This window comes from Centropristis striata, chromosome 5, assembly GCF_030273125.1.
Source record: "Centropristis striata isolate RG_2023a ecotype Rhode Island chromosome 5, C.striata_1.0, whole genome shotgun sequence".
NCBI classification, from domain to species: domain Eukaryota; kingdom Metazoa; phylum Chordata; class Actinopteri; order Perciformes; family Serranidae; genus Centropristis; species Centropristis striata.
Genome location: NC_081521.1, coordinates 13765627 through 13788864, shown reverse-complemented (window position 1 = coordinate 13788864; position 23238 = coordinate 13765627). Strand labels below are relative to the sequence as shown.

The following is a 23238-nucleotide window of genomic DNA, read 5'->3' as shown; positions in this document are numbered from 1 at the left end:
GGCTACTCTTGTAGCTGTAACAAGCAGCGCCACTAGCATCAGTTAGCCGCTAGCATCAGTTAGCCGACAGCTTTCGCTAATGACCGAATTTCACAACAAAGAAATAAGAGTTAGCAGAACTATTGTCCCTTGTTGTGAACCCCAACTTAAAGATATAAGTAACAACAACTCACAAACTTGTTTTTGAGCAGACAACTGGCTTCCTTTGTTGTGCCAACTTACATTAATACCCTAAATGTCAGTAATTTATGTTTCCAAGTTTTACCAACTTAAATCACTGTTTTAGGCTAAAAAATACAAGTTGGCTTTTTTGCAGTGCACTCTTAAACCAACAACTAATTGCATAGCTTGCAGTCTACAGTCCTCTCCGTCAGCCAGCAGGGTAAACACATCAGACTTAGACACTGGCATGTGCTACAACTGCACAAAACATTAAAGAAAAAAAACTTTTATCATAATCAAAATAAAGTGACACCTTAAGGACTCGTTTATGTTCTTCGTGCAGAACATAAACCACCAGTAACAACCACAGCACCACTGATTCTCTATCTCCACCCACAGGACACTCACCTTGTGAACATTACAACACATACAGTACAGGTGCATCTCAATACATTAGAACAGGGATGGGCAACTTAAATGCTGGAGGGGGTCACAATTTTTCATGGACACTACCACAGGGCCACATATAGGAGCGTGCACTTCACCAGATATGATGAAACTGCAAGTTTAAATATGTTTACAGTTCTTACGTCCACTGACTAAACCCAGCCAGCAGACAAAAACATAACAATCAGAAAATTAAAAGTCAAGTCAAAAGTGATGTGAACAAATGATGATTTATTTTACAACAGCAAAAGAATGACACACTAAGGTGGGGGAGGATGGGACAAGTGATTGTGCCAAAAGAAAGTTGAAACAAAACAAGGCCTATCTAAACTAGCTGTGAAGAAAAAACAAACAAATAAAAGGCCTAACTAACTTCTCTACAAAAAAGGCTTTTCAAAACAATACAGGGGTGGCACAACCAATAAGCTAATGGAGTAACAGAAAATATCCTACGTGATGCAAAATGTACAGGGTACCCCCAACTTACCTAGTCCCAACCTCACCACCACAAACAGCATTAACAAATCTAATTTTAAACATCCAAGCACACCAAAAACAAGTCTCAAAGACAGAGACACAACAAAAGCAAGATGGGCTCCGGTGATCCTCAGAATGGTCCTTTTTCAGCAACACACCACCTCTGATTGGCCAGCTCCACAGGTGGAAATCAGCTTTCCAGGTGGATCCAATCAGCTGGTTAGCACCGGGGAATGACACAGAAAGGAGGGGGGAGGAGGAGAGGCAGAAACACACACAAACAGTCCTCTGGCACGTAACAACAGTGCAGTAACTTAACATATTTCATGCTGAAATGCATTTATAATAGTATAAATAGGAATACAAAAGGTTAAAAACAAAGCAAATACAAAAATAATCACTTACTGTGATTTTTTTTTTCAGTGCAAGAACAGCAGACTAACATTAATTGCAAGAAGTAATTTTGTGCATTTTTACACTGCACTTTTAAGATTTCATGCTCAAATGCATGTAGTTGTACTGAGGGCCACTTGAGGGTGTGGGCCGTATGCGGCCCCCGGGTCTCCAGTTGCCCATCCCTGCATTAGAATATGATGGAAAAGTCCATTTCCAATAGTTCAAGTCAAATAGCTCCAGCCAAGTATTGAGTGTTATTGATGGACATACTTTTCAGAGGCCAACATTTACATATTAAACATACTTTTTAAATTTGGTCTTTTGTAATATTGAAATTTATATGATTATATTTAGAAGAAATTAAATAAATTAAGACATGAAATGTTTCATTTTGTGTGTAATGGATCTATATAATGTGTTATTTCCACTTTTTGAATTGAATTACTGACATAAATAAACTTTTCTATGATATTCTAATTTATTGAGATGCACCTGTATAAAAAAGATTTTTCTAAGTGCCCACACGTTGCCAACATTGGTAAAAGCAGGGCGCCACATGCTAAACATATTGATCTATTTACATTTAATAACCTTTGGTTATCAAATATAATAACTAGTCTGGTCTCTGCTTTGTGCAAACAGCAGATCTGTCCAGCTATATTCTTCTTCTTCTTCTTCTTATTATTATTATTATTATTATTATTATTATTATCATCATCATCATTATTATTATTATTATTATTATTATAATTTAAGGTCTTCATTAAATGTAAGCCATAATCATTATAATTAGAAGAAATGAAATAAATTAAGACATGAAATGTTTCATTCTGTGTGTAATGGATCTATATAATGTGCTATTTCCACTTTTTGAATTGAATAACTGACATAAATAAACTTTTCTATGATATTCTAATTTTTTGAGATGCACCTGTGTAGTTTGCTCCACCGGGAATCTCAAAAACCCGGTTCTTGGTGAAAATGTTGCATTATACAACCCTACTGCATGCACCTCTATGGGGATCATATATTCCATTAAAAAGGCACCATCTACAGATAGAATGGATCACACACATGCCACACAATGAGGACAATATTTTGTCTCACTTTCTTTGCATCCTATGGCTCCCGTCTCTTCTCTTCTTGAGTATTCTGACTGACACACTTGGGCCTGACATCGAGGATCCTTTCATCCTTTGCCCCCTGCCATGTTGCAGTTTCAGCAGGGTTTGGCTAGGGGATGCCACAGGAACAGCAAACTGCTTAATCAGGACTAAAACTGAACAACTGGAGTTGACACATGACCTCCTGAAGATAAGTTGCTAGTTTTCATTGTTAATCAATAAAAAATTCTCTCTCACTGTAACGTTTTCACTCATTCAAATAAGATTTTAAAAGACATTGTGTCAAAGTTATTTTTTCTGCACATATCCTCTGGATATTTCACAATAAAGTGAGCTAATCCCAACCCTAATCCTTACCTCAAATTACTTATCCTTAAAAACATAAATAATCAAACTTTTTATTATATACATCTAATGGTTACATCATTGCTGCGTTCATGCATCTAACCAGTGCGATGGAAAATGTAATGCCTTGTAACAATGAAACTAAAATTAAATTTAAAATATTCTATGTTAAAAAAAAATCTGTAAAACCAGATGTTGATTTGCAAAGAATACAATTTCAATGGGTAAAGGCCAAAATAAATGTAATGAAAGAATATAAAAGTAATTAAAATTGTATATTTATTCATGTTGACTGTGCAAGTGATTTGGCCGCCCACAAACTGATTTGTGAAAAAAGAAAAAGAAATCTTCTCTCGTATTTAAAAACACAAGATTGTCTTTCAAGGTCGCCAGTACATGAAACGTGAATACTTGCAGCTACTTGGCAAACAATTTTAACACATTCAAGCACAAGTCCTACAATTTGCGTTTCCCCTTCCAAAGCTAAATTTGTCTTGTCTCGCAAAACAGCACCCATCCTCTGTGGGCTTTCTCTCTGTAGCCGAGAACCAAATGATTCACAGAAACGCTCTCTATTCCTCTGCTACATTCATGGCCCAGGGAAAAGATGGTAAATGTGAGCTTCTTGTGTGGAAATCCCGTTCAACTCAAGTCTGAATTTCTGAATGGTCACACTTCTGACGTCAACAAACCTCCAGTCACAACCTGCATGCTGATTTCAAATGCATTGGAAAATATTGCAAGTTAGTGATGCATGTTTTTTTAATAAACGCTTCTAACGCCACATGATATGAACACAGCATTTGTCAAAACCTTAATTGATGTTTAACCAAATTACTGTTTCAGCACCTAACACTCGTTTTCTCAAGCAGTGGATTTTAATTTTAGTTTTTAGATATAATAATGTAATGGATTGAAGAACTACTCAAATCCTCTAAAGATTTAAAAGTAGCCCACAAAAAGTAAGCAATGGTAGTATTAGTCATTTAAGAAATATTAGTAAAAATATTAACCTGCCAATTACAATGCTGTATTCAAAACTTGCTTAAAAATAATACAAAAATAAACTTAAGAATCAAACGTAAATGTATGCTATTCATAGGCAGAATGCCCCGTTTTAAGCCATAATATTATTATTAGGGACCAAGCACTGACGGTGCCAGGACCCTATTGAAATTGAAGGAATTATTATTATTATTATTATTATTATTATTCCCTAAAATGAATCGCTTTATCATATTCTAAAACTCATCAAATTTGGAATATACGTCAATCTTCGGTGAAACTGACATACTCTGTACTGTAAAAAATGTTTGCAACTACAGCTGCCGGTATTTATTTTTTTATACCGTAAATAGACTTTTTTTACAGTGTGTTTATACATGTAATAGTAATCTATTGTGTTATTACCATTGTTGACCGAACGAATAAGACAATTCTTGTACACTGTATAAAATGTTTGTAGAAATTACAGTAAAATGCTGTGAAATTGCAACAGAAATAGAGCGTAAAATTAAAAATTGATATCGCCGAAGCAAACACCGTAAATCCAGGAATAGTACAGAAACTGTAGAGAACGCACAGTTTTACTGTAAAAATAAACAATTGTCATGTAAAATTAATGGAGAAATTCCTTATTGTCACAAGGACACAATTACCCTAAAAATAAAGAGATTTTTCAGTCTAAATTACAATTTTTGCTGATATTTCCATTTAAATTTACAGTAGAAAAACCAGTCACTGTAATTTTTACAGTGACTTTCTGGTAACCACAGCTACCGGTATTTTACTGTAAATTAAACAGATTTTTTACAGTGTGTTTATCAATGTAATGCACTGTAAAAAATGTCTGTAGATTTTACAGTGAAAAACTGCTAAACCATGACAGTAAAAGACCGTAAAATGATAAATGGTTGATTCAGTTTCAGTAACAATGAAACACCGTAAATGTAAATGCCAAAATATTATTATCTTTTTTTTTTTTACATTTTTTTACATTTTTTTAAATACATTACTCCACTGTAAAATACACTGGCACCATATTTGTAGCAATAAAATATATAGAAGCCATCATTTTTGCATTTATTTTTTGTAAAAATACTTTTGCTCACTGTTAAATGTACTAAACACCATGTCTCTAACTGAAATGTACTGTAATATTTAATGGTAAAATCTTAAATTCATGCAGCATTTATAAAGTATTATCTTGTCAAATATAGGGCAGAACAGCGTTTCTTTTGATGGAAAAACGTTTTATTTTCACGGTAAAATATGGAATAAAATGGTTAATCTTAAACGTGAAATCAACAGTGCTAATATAATTTTACTGAAATATTACAAAAAGTTGCACCGTATTTATTTATTTATTTTTAACCGTAAAGACAACAGGTTTTTTTTACAGTGTGTTTATACGTGTAATAGTAAAATACTGTGTTATTACTACTGGTGACCCAAGGTATAAGACAATTCTTGTATTCTTGCATCAGAAATAGAGCGTAAAATTAAAAAATGCATATCACCATAGCAGACACTTTTAATTACCGTAAATCCAGGAATAGTACAGAAACTGTAGAGAACACACATTTTTACTGTAAAAACATTATTTCATATATATATATATATATATAATTTTCATGTAAAATCAATGGAGAAATGCCATATTGTCACAAGGACACAATTACCCTAAAAATAAAGGGACTTTTCAGTCTAAATTACAATTTTTGCTGATATCCCCATTTACATTTACAGTAGAAAACCCACTCACTGTATTTTTTTATGGTGAAGTTCTGGTAACCACAGCTGCCGGTATTTTACTGTAAATGAAACAGATTTTTTTTTTTTTACAGTGTATGCAAAGCTTTAATCTGCCAAGTGTAAAGTGGACGGTGAGCATTTTTTCCCATATAACGTGAATGCAGCCCCGTCTTCCCATCTCTCCCTTCGCTTCTCTCTCTTCTCCTCTGCGCTCTGCAGGCCAGTGGGGGGTGACGGCTTGTTCCTGGAAGAGCCCAGCCTGCCTGCAGAGTCACTCACATTCCTGGCTGGGATTCAATGACTGAGCCAGACACACAAACACAGAGGGAGGGGGAGAGAGAGACCTAGACGGAGCGCGAGGGAGGGAGAGAGAGAGAGAGAGAGGGAGAGAGGGAGGCAGAGAGAGAGAGAGACGGAGCGCGAGGGAGGGAGAGAGAGAGAGAGAGCTATAGGCTGGGGAGAGGAGAGAGAGCCCTAGACTGAGAGAGAGAGGTAGAGAGAGAGAGAGACAGAGAGAGAGAGAGAGAGAGAGAGAGAGAGAGAGAGAGAGAGAGGTAGAGAGAGGGAGGGCTGGCTCTCAGACTTCTCCGTACAGTCAGAGTGAACTGCGGGGGCAGACGGAGTGGATTGCAGCAGTCCTCGACAGCGGAAAGAGCCTCAAATAAGGATTTTTGTTTTTTTAAATCGAGCTGTATCGACTCATAACTCCCGCTTTTGTTGCATTTTCGCATACTTGGTTTTGGAATTGGCCAAACGGAACTTTTCTCTGCTGTGGAGTTTTGGAGAGCCGTTTTCAGATATGGACAGTCGGCGAGCCGCTGCAGGGAGCGACTGGCCGGTGGACACTCTGTAGCACTGGGATAAAACTGTAAACTCGCCGTCTGGGACTTTTTACTGGATGTTTCATGAAGCGCTTCGCAATTTTGATCAGTTCTGGGACGCCGTGGATTTACCAGGTTCAGAAACGGATAAACACTCGTGATTCCCTGTCGACGACGAGAAGGATTTACGCTTCTAAAGTTGCAGGAAAAACATGGAGACTGTAAGTCGGCAGAGCTTCCAGCCTCATCCGGGACTGCAACAAACTCTCAAGCAGTTTCACCTCAGCTCTATGAGCTCTCTTGGCGGACCGGCGGCTTTCTCTGCCCGGTGGCAACATGAGCTCCTCTTCAAGAAGGACGGTAAGGAGCCCGAGCCGGTTCTGCAGCATCTGCCGCCGCCGGTGATGCCTGGCCCGCTCTTCATCCCGTCGGACCGCTCCACGGAGAGGTGCGAGACGGTGCTGGAAGCCGAGACCATCTCGTGCTTCGTGGTCGGCGGGGAGAAGCGACTGTGCCTGCCGCAGATCCTCAACACGGTGCTGCGGGACTTCACTTTACAGCAGATCAACTCGGTGTGTGACGACCTGCACATTTACTGCTCCCGGTGCACGGCGGACCAGCTGGAGATCCTCAAAGTCATGGGGATCCTGCCCTTCTCTGCGCCGTCCTGCGGCCTCATCACCAAGACGGACGCCGAGCGGCTCTGCAACGCCCTGATCTATGGAGGCGCATACCCGCCGCGCTGCAAGAAGGAGCACGGCGGAGGCTCGCTGGAGCTGGAGCTCACCGAGAGGAGCTTCAAAGTCTACCACGAGTGTTTCGGCAAGTGCAAGGGCTTGTTCGTGCCGGAGCTGTACACCAGCCCCAACGCAGCGTGCATCCAGTGTATGGACTGCAGACTCATGTACCCGACCCACAAGTTCGTGGTGCACAGTCACAAGGCACAGGAGAACAGGACTTGCCACTGGGGCTTCGACTCGGCCAACTGGAGGGCGTACATCCTCTTGGGCCAGGATTACTCAGTGAAAGAGGAGAAGGCCCGTCTGGAGCAGCTCCTGGACGAGATCAAGGAGAAATTTGACTTCGCCAACAAGTATAAGAGGAAAGCATCGTCCAGGGTGAGTTGCTCCTCATGCTGTAGTCTTCCTCACCACTTTCTGTGTGTTGCAGCTCCTGTTTGTTTTGATTTCCCCAATTTTCAAGATCCAGTTTATGCATTGCACCTCGCGAGTGCTTTGAGTGTTCTTTATTTTCTCCTTTTACATTTCTACAAGATGCATTGTAGCCCAAACATCCCTCTAACAGCACAGAGCTGCTCCTGAAGTTCTGATGCACAGTTGATCCACTCCTTCAGATGCAGATCGACCCATGGAGTGGACCCTCTAGATATAGGGGTCCCATCAGATAGAAATGTTCAGCTCTAGGCAGTGCAGATATTGGGTTCTCAGTGTGTGGTCCTGTGAATCACAGTTGTCACTGGGGGCCCCACAAAATATTAATTTGTCACAGTTAAATAATGTATAAGAATAGTCAGTTCTAACGACTTACACGTTTCCTAACATAATCTTGGCCTTAACTTTATCATATGGATGTGTGACGTGTCAAAAAGTGTCACCTCCTGAAGACCAACCACTCACTATTTGGTCATCTTTAACATGTTGTTGCTAATTAGGCCTCATCCAGCAGTGACAACAAAACGCCTCTGGTAGCAATAAAGCCATTATTTGCCTACGAAACACCTCTCAGGATCACTTTTATTGGCCTGTACTGTAAATACAATCTCATTTACCAACAAATGGCTCAATGGGAAATGATAAACAACAGGTAGAGGGAGCGTGCACATTAAACATGAATTCAAATGTGAGGAAATCATTTGTCTTACTTTCTCCAGATTAAATTCCTCTGTCCCTCACACACACACACACACACACACACACACACACAAACAAACACATATATTCATCCTCAGTCTACATTTCTGACTGTTCTTTCATTCCATCTGTTTCTGTGTGAGGGATACACTTTCACAGCAGTGGGAGTGTTGTGATTATGAAAAACAATTTTATGTGTGTGTCTGTGAAGCCTTATGTGTCACATTAAATGTTATATTCATCTGGCTGTCATGTGCCTGGCTTCCTGTGGGTTTAATCTGCGCTTCTATCAGCGTTGGCTTTACTCTTTTTTTTTTCTTCTCTGGTTATGTCCACATCCTCTGATTCTCTTTTTATTTGAGATAGTTCTAAAATGTTTGAATTATGAGAATTAGAGCATCCAGGCTAGTATTGGCTGTGCATGCTTCCTGTGGTTTTTGTGATCAGATACAAGATTTCCGACCAAATGAAGTAGTTTAGACATCTGAATCTGGTTTTCCGTGCTTCCTCCAGCTCTGCTTTTTGGGCTAACTGACTGTAAAACTACATGAATCTGTGCTTTGGTGTGCAGGCAGGAGTTTGCAGAGAGAGTAGTTGGGTGGTAGATTGGTAAAAGAAATACCACCCCCCAGCCCACCCCTAGAAAAAAGGCTAGTGCAGCCATTTGCATGAGCTGTTACACATGAATGGAGTTGATGGAGCAGGGTTTAGAAGTATTGTGGTGGAAACATAATATGATCCCAACAAAGGAGAGCATTCAGCAAACATCGGACCCCCCCCAACATCCACCTACCCCAGGCCAGCCACCCACCTCTGACATACATGCACCAACACTCCTCCTCCCCCACTTACCTACTTTTTTCTCCAAACTGATTGAAACCAAAGTGGGCTTCTGGGCAGCAGACTTGTTGATGAGGCACAGAAAGCAGAAGCAAAAGTGTTTACAAGAAGCTTCCATCCAGTTCTCCAGCGAGGCTTCTTTCAGAGGAATCTGCCAAAGAAAGAGAAATCAGGGAGACCATTGAAGTCCTGAAGAGTCCCAAAGTCCTGCCATGCATGGTGAATACCCACTCTTGGCACACACTTTCATTCAAACTCAAGTGGGCACACCTCAAGGACCCCCACTTTCAGGGGCCTCTTCTATTTTTATAAGTGCCGACGGGGCACCCAAATGTTAAGCCCAAGGCTCATTTGAGGCTCTACCCTGTATTTAATTTGACTCCCTTTTTTCTTGCAAGTAGCTTGTTTCAAGAAACGCTAATGAGGGAATACATGCTGGGTAGGAGTTGAGGAATATTGCTTAACTTATGGCAACAGAGCTCCCCTTTGTCAGCACATTTGAGCGCAACCGAGGCACTTTGAAAATGTTCTTGGAGGATGTGAGGCAAAGTGCTAGACTGTGTCGTGCTGCCTGCTACTTTTCAGCACACGAGAAAATGCCATCATCTGCGTGCTGTCAGTGGAGTAACCGGGCAGCACTGTGAATACTAATGAGGGTGTTTCAAAAGTGTTAGCAGCAGTCTCGCATGCAGCCAGACACAGGAAGTGATATTGTCGCACTTCCCTCCTTGCAGATGCTCTTTTGTATGCTTCCTTCTGAGACGCACAAATGCATATATCTGAATAACAGAGCGTTTGAGAGAAAAAACAGCCTTTCGCTTTTTGCATCATACCTGCATTTTTTGGAAGGCGAATGAACTTACAGTCAAAAGTTCATTCTCTGTTCTTATCTCGGAGGAAATGAGCGGCAGCGCTGATTGTAAACAGCAATGAGCTAATGCAGCAAAGTATTGAATTGTTTAAATTAGTTTATATGTGGGGTGTGGAACACTTCACTGAGTTGCTCATGCCAGGCCTTTGCTGCAAGTCTTGGTTTCTGGCTGGTACACATGTGGGTGGTGCACATAATCAGTGGCTTTCCGCATCAGGATGTTTAGATAAGGGTTGCGGCTGCAGATTTAGTATGTTGCTAACTTTATAATTCACCCTCAAGACGATGTGATTTCTACAAAACCCATCTGTTAAAGGGAGATATGAGGAATAAAACTGGGAGGTGGAAGGGACGCTTCACCTTGACTCATGCTTGGTTCAAACCAGCAAATTTATGGCCTAGTCCACACATGCACAGGCATTATGAAAACACAGATTTTTCTATTGAGTTTTTCCTTTTGTCCACATGCAAACTGCAAACCTTGAGTAAAACTCCTTTCAGGGCGAACTTGTTCTTAAACATTATCAGAGTTGATGTGTAGACAGGGAAAACTGAGGTTTCGGCTTGTGATGTCTGACTGATTTATTGGCCAATATTGGTTAATCACATACATATCTGTATTGGCGTATGTGTTGTCCAATGTGTGCTAATTTGAAAAGAGAATATGATGCTTGGGGTGATTTTAAAAATAGTGCTATTTATTTGATTGGTTTATTTAAATGGTCAGCAATGGCCAGTTTTCATTTCTAGAATTGGTTGACAGTGTAATAAATTGTATGTATAGTGAATAATAGATATCCTTTAATAAAGTTGATGCACATTCAAGAAGAAGAAGGTGCCTTTTCATTTCAGCTTATAAATTCACTATATCGGCTGTTCATATCATACGGCTGGGTGATATATCGATATAAAAGCAATATTGATATAGTTTTAAATGTGCTTTGGAATTAGACCACATCGCATATATCGATACAGTTCAAATTTACACTGTGATCCTTGCTCCAGGCAAGCTGCGGCTTCTATTTAAGACATTTTTTTTATTTAAATGTGCACTTTATGGAGCTTTGATTTTAAAAAAAAAAAAAAAAAAAAAAAAAGGTACTCCTGTTATACAGTATTTATGTTCACTTAAATAAACAGTTTCAATAAAACTACTTGTGACATGGTATATTTGGATATACGTATATCGATATTGAGCCTAAATACATCGGGATATGACTTTTGGTCCATATCGCCCAGCCCTATCATATCAGTGATTGGTGAATTTTCCAGTATCTGTATCATTCTCAAAAATCCTATATTGGTTGGCCTCTGTTTGAACAGCAGTGCTGGCTCTTACCTGCTAACAGGACCTAATACATGTTTACACATAAATGTTCAGTACTCTTCCACTATATTGTGGAACAGAAGTGTTAGAATGTGCTATGGAGGTCACTGCTGCATTGTCCAACACTCCCACTACTCAGACCATGCCGTGAATGTATCGCTGCCTGTTGATTTGGCATACTCTTGACAGTGCTTCAATAGTGTTTTCACATTTTCATTTGAACCGGACTATTTTCAAAACAGACAAAAAATACCCGGGTATGTTTGTGCTTGGCCTGTGTCAAACCTTTGCTTTCTTTGTGCCTCCCTGAATGGCATCGCTCCTCTTCAGTCGATGTTTTCAAGGCTCCCTTTAGTGTTGAAAAGAGCACATTTCGCACAAGTCCTGGAAATGAGTGTATTTTTTTGTCATAGTTTACAGATCATGCTGATTCATTACAGCAGACTCTGCTTACATTCCAGACCTGCCACTCAGAGAGGTGAGGTGGATTTACCAAATAATATCAAAATAATTGAATAATAGTAATAAATATCAACCATGACTCTTTGGCTTACTTTTGATAAGAGGATGGGTCTAGATGTTCTCATCAGCAATGATTCATTTAGATTTTGAAGTGGTGGTGAAGTGATACACAGTACAGGCCAAAAGTTTGGACACACACCTTCTCATTCAATGCGTTTTCTTTATTTTCATGACTATTTACATTGTAGATTCTCACTGAAGGCATCAAAACTATGAATGAACACATATGGAATTATGTACTTAACAAAAAAGTGTGAAATAACTGAAAACATGTCTTGTATTTTAGATTCCTCAAAGTAACCACCCTTTGCTTACTAGAATATAAGACATGTTTTCAGTTATTTCACACTTTTTTGTTAAGTACATAATTCCACATGTGTTCATTAATAGTTTTGATGAATCTACAATGTAAATAATCATGAAAATAAAGGAAACGCATTGAATGAGAAGGTGTGTCCAAACTTTTGGCCTGTACTGTATTTAGAGACAGAGTTGTGTTAAGAAACCATCAGAACAGTCCCATGCTTATTCTCCATTATGTTACTGTAGTGACACCAGACTGCAGCAGGCTTCCATGCTTTCTCCTCTGCGTCATTGCGGTAAAAGCTGAAACTAAAACGTACTATTGTTACAACACAGAAACATTAAGCCCTGAAAACGACAAAACTAACTTTGGATATCTGTCTACCATTCTCTAATATGCAGGAGCTAAAACTTCCCCTCTTACTTCCACCACCCCCACCCCTGAGAAGCCCCCACTGCTGCTTGGGATATCTGGCCTCCAGCTGAAGGGGCCGCTTGTTTCAGGAGGGAGGTGGGGCTGTGGTGGTGGTGGGGGCCCAGAGGAAGTGAACTCCCCAAGGGGATATAGGCCCATGTCCTGTTTCATATGCAAGGCGCAGTGTTGGCTAAGCCTGCTGACAGCCAGCCATGTCCACACGGTGGACAGGACAACAGCTGGTAGCTGTGCATTTCAATGGCTGCTGAGGGAATATTTCCATTCTCTTTTTGTGGGCGTTCGGTAAAACGTGACAGTTGCAAAAGGCTGTTGAAATGTTGTCCTGATTATGTGGGTGTGAGGAATAGTGTTTGTAAGAGACTAAATGCTGCATTTTCTGTTTGATGATTCTCTTTTTTTGCCTGGCAAATAGTATAATTTAGAATTTGTTCTCTGTGCTTTGAAAAGGAGGAAGCCACCAATTCAATTAGGCCTGTATAATGAGTTTTGTTGCCTGGCCAGGCTGCCAGTCTGGGTTTCTAATAGAGGACAGTCAGTCCATGCTGTGAGGCTTGACTGAGGGTCAGAGAGATCAATGCCACATTGACATTCAAGTGTCTTTATGTCAAGCGTGATAGAAAACTCCATCACTTCTCGAGCTCAATTAAACCGGACAGACAGAGAGAGAGGTGCCTCCTGAGTGGAGCCCACTGGCTAGCTTTCTGTGAAAAAGACTTCTTTAAAAAAAAAAGAAAACCACCTTTTAATGGTTTGGACTTTAATTTCTTTTAGCCTGAATGTTATGCAAATGAAAGTCAATTAAAAAGGGGGTGTTTAATTAGTTGTTTAGTTTGTCCATTGAAACTTTTGTTAATGACTTTCCACATATGCTGCAGCTTCTCAGAAGCCTTTCCATTTTTCTTCCTCAATGCTGGAAACTTTTGCCCCTTTTTGGGAAACATGTTTAGTGAAAACTGACTCTGCTTTTGAGGAAAAATTGTGTCGGGAGATTTAAGGTCTGCGTGATTATTCTGATGTGCCTTTAAATGTGTGGTCAGCCTGTGTTTCCACCACAATCACCAACAGTAATAGAAGGAAAAAGGGAGAGCTTGTTCTATAGCTTGTTGTGTTGTCTGGAGCCATTTTCTGAAATATCAGCAGAAAATGAATTAAGTGCAGTGTTTTTCTTCATACACCAAAAACTGTTTTAGTGTTTATTGATCTGTGAGCAAATGGTTGGTGTTTGATTGTGTACAAGAGATGAAAGCATCAAGAAACCCATATGTGTTGGTGGTTGTTTGTTGTAAGATTGGACTTTACATGCCATTACCATCTAATGTGTTTTTCTTAGCATTCAGAAAGCGCCTTGATAGCTCAGAGTTCTCTGAGTTATTGAATCTTCAAGTATTGAAGTGTGAAGTGAAGTGTATAGTTTTCCATGCTACATTTCGGTACTGATCATTCACTGGTGTAGCATGGAGAAATGAGAACTGGCATCAAAAGTATGTTAAGATCATTTATCTTGTTTGCTTAATCTTCCTAATTATATAAAAAGTATTCCATTCCATTTTTTTGCAACCTCTTACTGTTAACCCTTTAAAAAAAAACATTTTTTAAAGGGTTTTCTGAAATTAGGGAATCATTAACACTATTAGTAGCGAATCTCAGGTATCAAGTTCTACCCAGAGTTAGATCCCCAATTTTATTTTTAAGGTGCAAAAAAACTCACTTTAGAGATTAAATTCAGCTTTGGAGCTATTACTTAAAAACCTGATAATAAACTACACTTCATTAACTAATTTTTTATTAAGGCAGCGGACCGATAGTGGTGTCCAATCACCAACTCTGCACACCTTTCTCAAGAAGTCTCATATACGGCCAGTGACTTAAATAGCCTGGACACTGCACCTATCTCGGACAAATAGCAGAAGTCTTATTCAGGATTGGCTGAAGAGAACAAGAAAAGCCCTCATTGCCAGCCATATTCTGCCCCCCACCCCCTCTGCCTCACTGGCTTCTACATCCATCAGCAGTGCCTTCATGTGACAAAAGAATGGAGCGACCGGCCAATTACTTTATGAAAAAGTGGCTGGCTGTAGTCGGGAGGAGACCGGGGCAGTGGAAAGAAAAAAGGTTCTGTAGGTGTATTGGGCCACCTACCTGCCTGTCCATTCAACAAAGATGGAGGAAAAAAAATGGTTGGTGGAGTAGTCCATGTAGCTGATGTAGGTAGCCATGCATGAAGGCTGTCTGGGAAAGTCGTGCCTGCAAAGCTCAGAGCAAATGCGTTTGAGGCGCCAAGAGCATGCTGGGAAAGAAAGTATTTTCTCCCACACAGTGAAACCCCTTCTCAGAATACTGACAACATTCCAATAGTGGGAAACTAACAAGCACACTCGGCTTGCAGTGGTTATTCTCAAGTCTCTGAAGAACCTTGAGCGTGTGTCATTGGATCTACGGTGAGGTGAACCTGGTGACTTCCTCCAGGTGTTGCGTGAAAAGAAGCTCTTCCTCGGTCACATGATGCAAACCGATGTCTGACCTGACTGCTGGCTTGTGAACAACACAGTGTCAATTTTTTTGTGAGCATTCAATATTGATAGTAGGTTACTGTAGGCGGTGAAGTCCTGCATGTTTCTTTAATGAGGGGGTCTTTGAAATATTCATCAACACACATGGCACTGCAAGCCCAGCTATTGTCCTAACTACACATCCTCTAACCTTTCACCTCCTTACCTGCCCTCGGGCTGCTGAAGCAGGGATGCATCAGTGGTGCTCAGATCTAAGGCCAGCATCACACCGAATTAGCATTTTGGTCTCTGCCAAGTGGCAGACAGCTTCAAGCTACACACAGACTTACCCTGTCAGACCAAACTGTGAAGTTTTCCAGGGAGCAATATTTGATGATGGTGGAAAAAATGTTAATGTTGACATATTTTGAAATGATAACACTTTTGTTAAGTGCAGTTTCAGCAACAAGGCAGGTCCTTCATTACACCATCTAGACATTCTAGACAAATGTCATTCAGTGCCTTTACATGTACAGTTTAATTGAGCTATGCTTAAAAATCATTTTTTGCGTCTTATCGGACTTCTGTCCTTGTCCCAGATTACATGCAAGAGAAAATTGAATAATTGACAGGAACGTTTCCACCTCCTCAACACTAGGTGGCGATATGCTTTGTTTCAGCGGGATAATATGGCGCCCATTTCTGGTAGACCTCAGTTTGACACTATGTGCCATCGCTACTGATAATAACTAATGCAACCGGCTACTGCGACCAGCTAATGTGACCGGCTATCAAAATCAGCTACTGCAATCAGCTACTGCGACCGGCTAATGAACGGCTACTGCGAGCGGCTTTCTTGAATGTTATTGTTCTGGGGTCATATGCCAGTGGGTGGGGTGGGGGGGTGGAGCATGGGAGCATGGCATATGTGTTGTCTTGTCATACATGCCGGCGAAAATCCTATTCCAATCACATAATCTGGGTGTCTCAATCGGAGTTGGAGAACTCTGACATTAGTCAGACTAACACGTTTACATGCACTTCAGTTATCCAGTTATAGTCAGATTAAGGCAATAATTAGGTTTTTTTTTTCAAGCTTCATGTAAAGGTACCGAGTGATTTGCTGCTGAATACAACATTTGGCTTCAATCTCGAGGGTTAAGGTTTAACCAGGATGCATAAGCTACAACTGAGTTTACAGTAATGGTCTGAATGGGCTTCCTCCTTCACCATTTGTATATGTATTGCACACATCTAAGTTATATCTGAGAGCAGTCATACTATCTATTTGTCCTGACGTGGAGGCTTGCATTGCACATGCTCATGGGGTGAACACACCTGCGATGTGTTGAGAAAGATTCAACGTCCGACTGTGGTGAAGAAATTTGATCATTGAATGGATATTTTAATGTTTGAGGATGCAGGACTGGTTTATGTTAAGGATGTAGCTTTCAAACTGGAAAACATTGCCAGAGAAGCTTTCATTGTGAGTTGGAATGGTGGGGTGGGGGTTTACTTTGTGCTGCGTCAGGAGCGCCCTTTGTATATGACAGCAGCGTTGGCCTGTGGTGTTGCCCCACCCCCATTCATTTCCCCCCTGTGCACCCATATGTTTGGAGGAGCAGCCAGTACCACATGACCTTTCCCTCCCAAAATAAAGAGGTGACCCACCTCACCCCTCGCCTCTCTTGAAGCGCAGTCGGCCAATCGCGTGCTGCTGAGCAACTCCCACGGGGCAGATGACTGTCTGACGAAGGCAGCTAGACTCACACACACACACACACACACACACACACACACACACACACACACTACCATCCAACAAATTACCGTCACCAATCATCCACCAGCACCACGATGTAGCTAAAAGAATGCATTCAGATGAATTTCAGATTTTGTTGAAAGATTTTGGGCTTACACAAAATATGCAAGACACATGGGATCATTTGAATAGCAAAGGCATCCTCTGCCTCATTTGGTGTGTGATTGTGCATGGGGCTGGTTGAGTATACGTATTGCAGTCGTTCGTGTGTGTGTGTGTGTGTGTGTGTGTGCTTGTTTTGTGCCTGGATCAGCTGTAGGAGCTGTAGGAGATTAGCATGAGCTCACTGCCTACTCATTTCCATCCCCATCTGCCTGTCTCCCACAGTGATGCTTCCCCTCACCCTCACACACACGCACACACACACACACACACACACACACACACACACACACACACACACACACACACACACACACACACACACAATACAATCTACACACATACATGAGCACTGACATCCACACAGCACCCAGATCCCACCCCCGCAATACCTCCTTAGTCTTATAATGAATACAGAAGCAGACAGAATCACGTGCAAACGCTCATGCATGCGTGTGCACACACATACACACACATACTTGTCAGCTGCACTAGCAGTGTAGAACACAACATCCACCAGGCATGGCCTAGAATATCCTCCCACCGTGTCATGTCAGAAGCCAGTGGTCCATCTCATACTGTTGGGACAACAGTTGACGGGTGGCCTATTTTCTCCAAGGGGCTTCTCCTTAATCGTCTCAAAGTTTGGGAAGGACAGGTAGAGGCAGAGACAGCAGATACAGGGAGATTTTCAAGCTAATAATAAGCTGTGCTAATCTTATTTCTGATTGAACTGGCACGATTCCTCTAAGGAGGAAGCTGCCAAGTCAACTCAGCAGCTTTGCAAAATGTCTGTCAAGTGGATTGGTTGGTGGTAGTAGTGAAAGATATGGATTTTTGTTTTATAGAAGCACAGCAGCAAAGCTTAATTTTTATACAATTTGAACACTGTGGTTTAAATATAAAAAAAAAAATATTGGTGTAGAATGACAATTTCCAAGAGTTTTTCCTCATATATCCCTAAAATCCCACTGGAATTCTGCTTCAGGAACCCATAACGAAAGAAACATTGGGGTCTAGGATCAAGTATTTTCTGTTAACATTATCAAAAAAAATCAAAGAGATTTAGTGCCAATAGTGACAAGGTTTTTAGTGCCCTTTCAGTCCAGCACTTCCGAAAAAATATTTTTCTTCACTAAGGGGATGCAGGTTTGTTTCTCTGTGAGTCCATCAAATATCCTTGAGCACAAAACATAGTTCACGGATAACTCACCTTTCTTTCTGGTCATAAATGTTGTGGCGAGGGGTCGTTAAATACTCCACTACCCTTTTGAAATAATGTTGTGTCACCTCTCAAAACAAGCATTTAGCGACCAAAGGCAGACATTGAACAGTCTGAAAGAGCTTGAGGTATATTTTCTGTTGTTGTGAAGACAAGCTGACTCCTGGGAAACCTCTTTGTTGTGTGTGTGTGTGTTGTTTTTTTTTTGGTGGCAGGAGGGGTCACACTGGCTTGGCCTCAGCCACGTGGAAGGGCAGCTCCCAGGAGCTCTGCGAGGTATTATTATTAGAGTAAGGGGTGGGGGGTTGGAGGTCCCTGTGTGCTGGCTAGCCATTGTCGCCTCTTTTGTGGTGGGTATCAGCTGTGGATCTGTGATTGTGGGACAGATAGAGGTGATAACCCACCCCCGCCCCCTCCACTGTTGGATGATCAGTGCTCCCAATGTGCCTGAGTCATGGACCAGTGCTCATTGTTTGCGTCCCCCTCCTCCAGCCTCCCTCTTGCGTCTGTTTGCTCATCTTTCCTGGAAACGTCATAGCTACTGCTGTCCAGCACAAACAAACAACGAGGTGAGGTAGCCATGTAGAACACAACAACAATCTCTAATGGTAATAATTGACATCTAATTGACCAGTACTGCAAGTGCAGTTTGAATGAAACAAAAGTATGGTGTTTTTCCATTGACCAACCCTGACACACTGATTTTTATTGCCATTACCAGTTTTAGCGTGGGGGTGTAGGGGTGTGCCATATCGTATCGCTCACGATAATACCGGTATATATATTTTTTACGAGTAACAAAAATGCATATCGTGATATTGGTGACATTCCTACTTCTTGATGTAGTGGTGTAAGGTTTTCCCATTAAATACGTAGACTGTAGCGGCCCGCTATCTCATGTGCTGCACTAACGTCACATTTCAAGCTACTGAAAGTATATCTACACTAATATAAAGTTATTTTGCGTTGTGTCGGGGGGTGGGGAGAGTCATGCCTGGACCCCCTGGATGGTTATTTTTCACTATTTGCTAATAAGAGGCAAGAGTATTTTTTTTTGTATTTGGCAACTGCTGAGATTTGCACTTAAGATTTAAGATTTAATTAATCCAACAATGGGGAAATTCAACCTCTCCATTTGACCCATCTTTTTTTACACACAACTGAACACAACATGATTAGGAGCAGTGGACAGCGTATTACTGTGCCTGGGGAGCAGTGGGGGGTTAGGTGCCTTGATCAACTTCAGTCTTTGGGATTTGAACCAGCGAGCCTCCGGTTACAACGGTTACACTCTAGGCCACAGACTGCCCACTTAACACTACATTTTAGATTTATGATCGATTTTTATGTTGTTGAATGTTTTTTATTTATTTATACAGACTAAATAATCACATTTTCCATATATTTTTCAGTATTTTGTAATATCGCCAAGAATATCGTTATCGCAAAAAGAACCCTGAAATATCATGATAATCTTTTAGGGCCATGTGGCCCACCCCTAATGACAAGATGTGCAGAGCTGCTCCTAAAATGATTTTACCAACTCCCCATCTCCATCGAAATCAACCGTGTGATGCGAGACTCTATGAAGTCTATGAACTTGGTATGAAGTTTAGTTTCACTTTGTCCCTGCTTTTTTATACCGTTTCATGTTCGCTTCTGGCTGTGTTTGAGCCATATCAAGTTGTTGTTGATGAAAAACGAAAGACACAACAACCTGAGTCAAAGACAGCCCAAGCATGGAAAAGGTCAATTGGCGTGCTTTCTGGTTTTATCTGGGAGATGCTGATGACTGCTAACTATCCACAGGTTATCTGTCTTTTACACTCGACACCTTTGAAGGTAACTTGGTGGAAGGCGGTTGGACTGTGTCCGACAAGTGAAACTTTCTGAACAAACAATCAAAAATCATGGAGCAAGTGGCCAGGTGTGTGGAGTTGAGAGTTGTCATGGTTTGTAATTCTCAAAGTTGTCATTCTTCATTCTTCAAACAACAACTTAGATCATGTTTTGTGTGTTCCACCGATTGCATTAACAGTCTGAAAGTGAGCTGAGATATTCCTATTTGCATTATAAGTTGCATTGATGTATTGAGAACCTCGAAACAGGTTGGAAGACTTTCCAAAGTCCAATTTTTTAAAATAAAAAACAATGAATCGTTCAGTCCTACTGTGAAAATTCAGTCAGTTTTGGTTCAAATAAAAATAAGTAAATTCTTATTTGGGTAGAAATAATAGAATACATCTTTTTTAATACTTCCCTCACTGCACACCTGATGGAGTAATTTTATAGTCTTTGAGGATTCATCATGCCTTCGAAAATGTAATTTGCAAATTTATTAAAGGAAAACAAAGCGAATGAGTCATTCATTCAGAAAGTGCTAGAGATCCGGAGCTGTCTGGTGTACGTGTTTTCTCAGAAAAGGTGTATCTTCCTGGCAGAGTGGTGTAAAAACACCTCTGATCTCTACTTTGTTTAGTCTGCTCTGACTCACAGCTACGTCTAGCCAGCCTTGGTTATATTAAGGCAGTATAGGTTAATCTTAAACTGGATTAATCAGGGAGTGGATCGACGTGCCCTATTGATCCAACAAAGCAACTTCGTCCTGAACTTTGACTTTCCATTAAAACCTTTTTCTGAATACCACAATGGTTTATAAGAAGTGCTGTGAAGCCAGGTGTGCCACAATAGAACTGATAGTCGATTACGTGTGAATGCTGTGTAACACATGAGAAGTTTAGAGAGTGAGATCACCGCGTTTGAAGTGAAACCAGTCAGTGAAGGACAGGTTTAGGCTGGTTCCAGTCGGTGAATGCAGACTGGAGAGCAGGGTTAAACCCAGCTAGGGAAGAAAAGTTTAGACTGGCAGTCATTGAACCACAGCCACACCTCAGCTGCAGCTTGTCAGGAAGTCAAGGTGGAAGGTGTGTGTGTGTGTGTGTGTGTGTGTGTGTGTGTGTGTGTGGAAGCAGGGCCTCTTGGTGCGGGTGTGAAGGGGTAGGGCTCAGCAGGCTCAGTTTACTCCTCTGGAATAAAGTGTTGCAACGGCTTATTATGTAGTTAACAGCCTTCCTCCAGGCTGGCTGGGCCATTTCTCTGACAAGTCACCCATCTCTTGAATTAATCCATCCCAGTCGCACTCTGGCAAATGAAGTGGCCGTGCAGATGCTAAATAAAACAATATGCTGAAAGAAGATCCCTCCTCCTGGCAAGGATGCCTGCTTCTCAGGTTCAGGAAGCCTCCACCAGGCCCAGACTCGCTCCTCCGCTTTAACCAACCCCCTTTCAACTGAACCCATTGATTTCCCACACCCTTCCCCCATCACCCACACTATTCATTTATTATTGTAAAGCACACCCACATGCACACACAGAAAAAAGCTCTAAACAAATTTCTGCACATACACATGGCTTTCCAGGCATCCTCTGTCTATACACACACTCTTGCACATGCAGTCATTGCACTCCTACACAGCAAACAATAGTCCTCTTGAAGCCCGTGGCTTATAATTAATGTAATTGTAGATCTCTCAGACAATGTTATGTGAGGAGTATGACCCACCGTGAGCACAAAGGCCGTATTCTGTGTGTCTTCCTTCAAAGAAACCCTGCCAAGGCTATCTTGAGCAGTAGGGCATCTGTTTATAAGTAGTCTGCCATTCATATATATATATATATATATATATATATATATATATTCTTCTCCGTGTGGAGGCACTATACCTTCTACCTCTAGTACCTATTAATCATGATGAATACCTGGATCGTTGTTTTATCGTAGAGTGTTTCTTTGCTTGTTGTGGCATCTTTCTCTCTCATCTTTCTTTTTTCTTCTTTGAGTGTGATACCATATTGATTTGCTGCTCAAACACACATAAATTCCTCACTGCACTGATTTAACAGCCCGTCAGCTTTGTGGTGTGTGCATAAAGGACATCCCATTGTATGGTCATATTAAAAAAATGTTTTACTTTTTTTCAAGCTTCACAAAATGTATACAGGAGTTAACTGACCCAGAACAATGGACAATATCCAACATGGGGGTCTATTGAGAAATGGCCTGTGAGATTTTTGCATTGGATTTTGAATCACTGCAGAAAATAAGCTCTGTAGCAAACACACGTCTCTGATGCTGACACATTTTGTTTACTTTATTATTATTAGTCTGAAGCATTAATGCAGCTGACACAAGTAAAAAGCTAACCTTATGCTATAGTGAACTACACCACGGTCACATGACAAGCACGTCTCAGCCGTTATCCTACAGACGGTCTCTGACAATAAGCAGCAGTTTTGACAAGCTAGACAATCTGTAGCCTAATAAATTTTCTATTTACATAATTTACATTCTACAAAACTTTGCAAGAGCACAAAAACATAACTAGAGGCTGTGAGGATGACCAGTTAGAGAGTTCCTGTCAATGTCCGGTGTGATGACTTTTAGTGTCCAACAACTGTAGTCTCATTAAGCCACTTGTTAGCAACCGCCTTATTCACTAATGTGTTTTATGTTGTACAGCAAAACGCCAACATCTTTTCAGCTTGTGTTAACCACAGACCTGATTTCAGGCAAAACCCCATTCAAAATCCTCATTGAGTTTGAGAGGCGCTAAAATGGTAACTTACTTCCAGGTTTAAGAACTCATTATTGGATTAAACAAAATAACCTTTTAGGGCACTTTCTAACGACACAATCTAGATATCATAAATATCATGTAAAAACAAAAATCTACATATTGGATTTGTGTGATCAAAAACTATCCCAAACACAGTTGATGAGAGTTCATTGGCATTGCAAAATTCTGAGATAGGTTAAGAAGACATGGCACACTCTCCTTTCACACATTGGGCAAGTGTAAACTTGTATGTTTTTTCTCTTTAGAAGTGGCTTCATTTCTTACAGATAT

The 23238-nt window shown here is 40.8% G+C and overlaps 1 protein-coding gene across 1 annotated transcript in view; it reads left to right on the top strand.

Moving 5' to 3' along the window:
* Positions 1-6323: 6323 nt before the first annotated feature.
* skia (v-ski avian sarcoma viral oncogene homolog a) overlaps positions 6324-23238 on the top strand; it is a 91525-nt gene continuing 74610 nt past the window's right edge. The window contains exon 1 of the mRNA XM_059333242.1: positions 6324-7644. Coding sequence (XP_059189225.1) covers positions 6739-7644 — 906 coding nt within the window. The 5' untranslated portion in view covers positions 6324-6738. The remainder of the gene's footprint in view (positions 7645-23238) is intronic.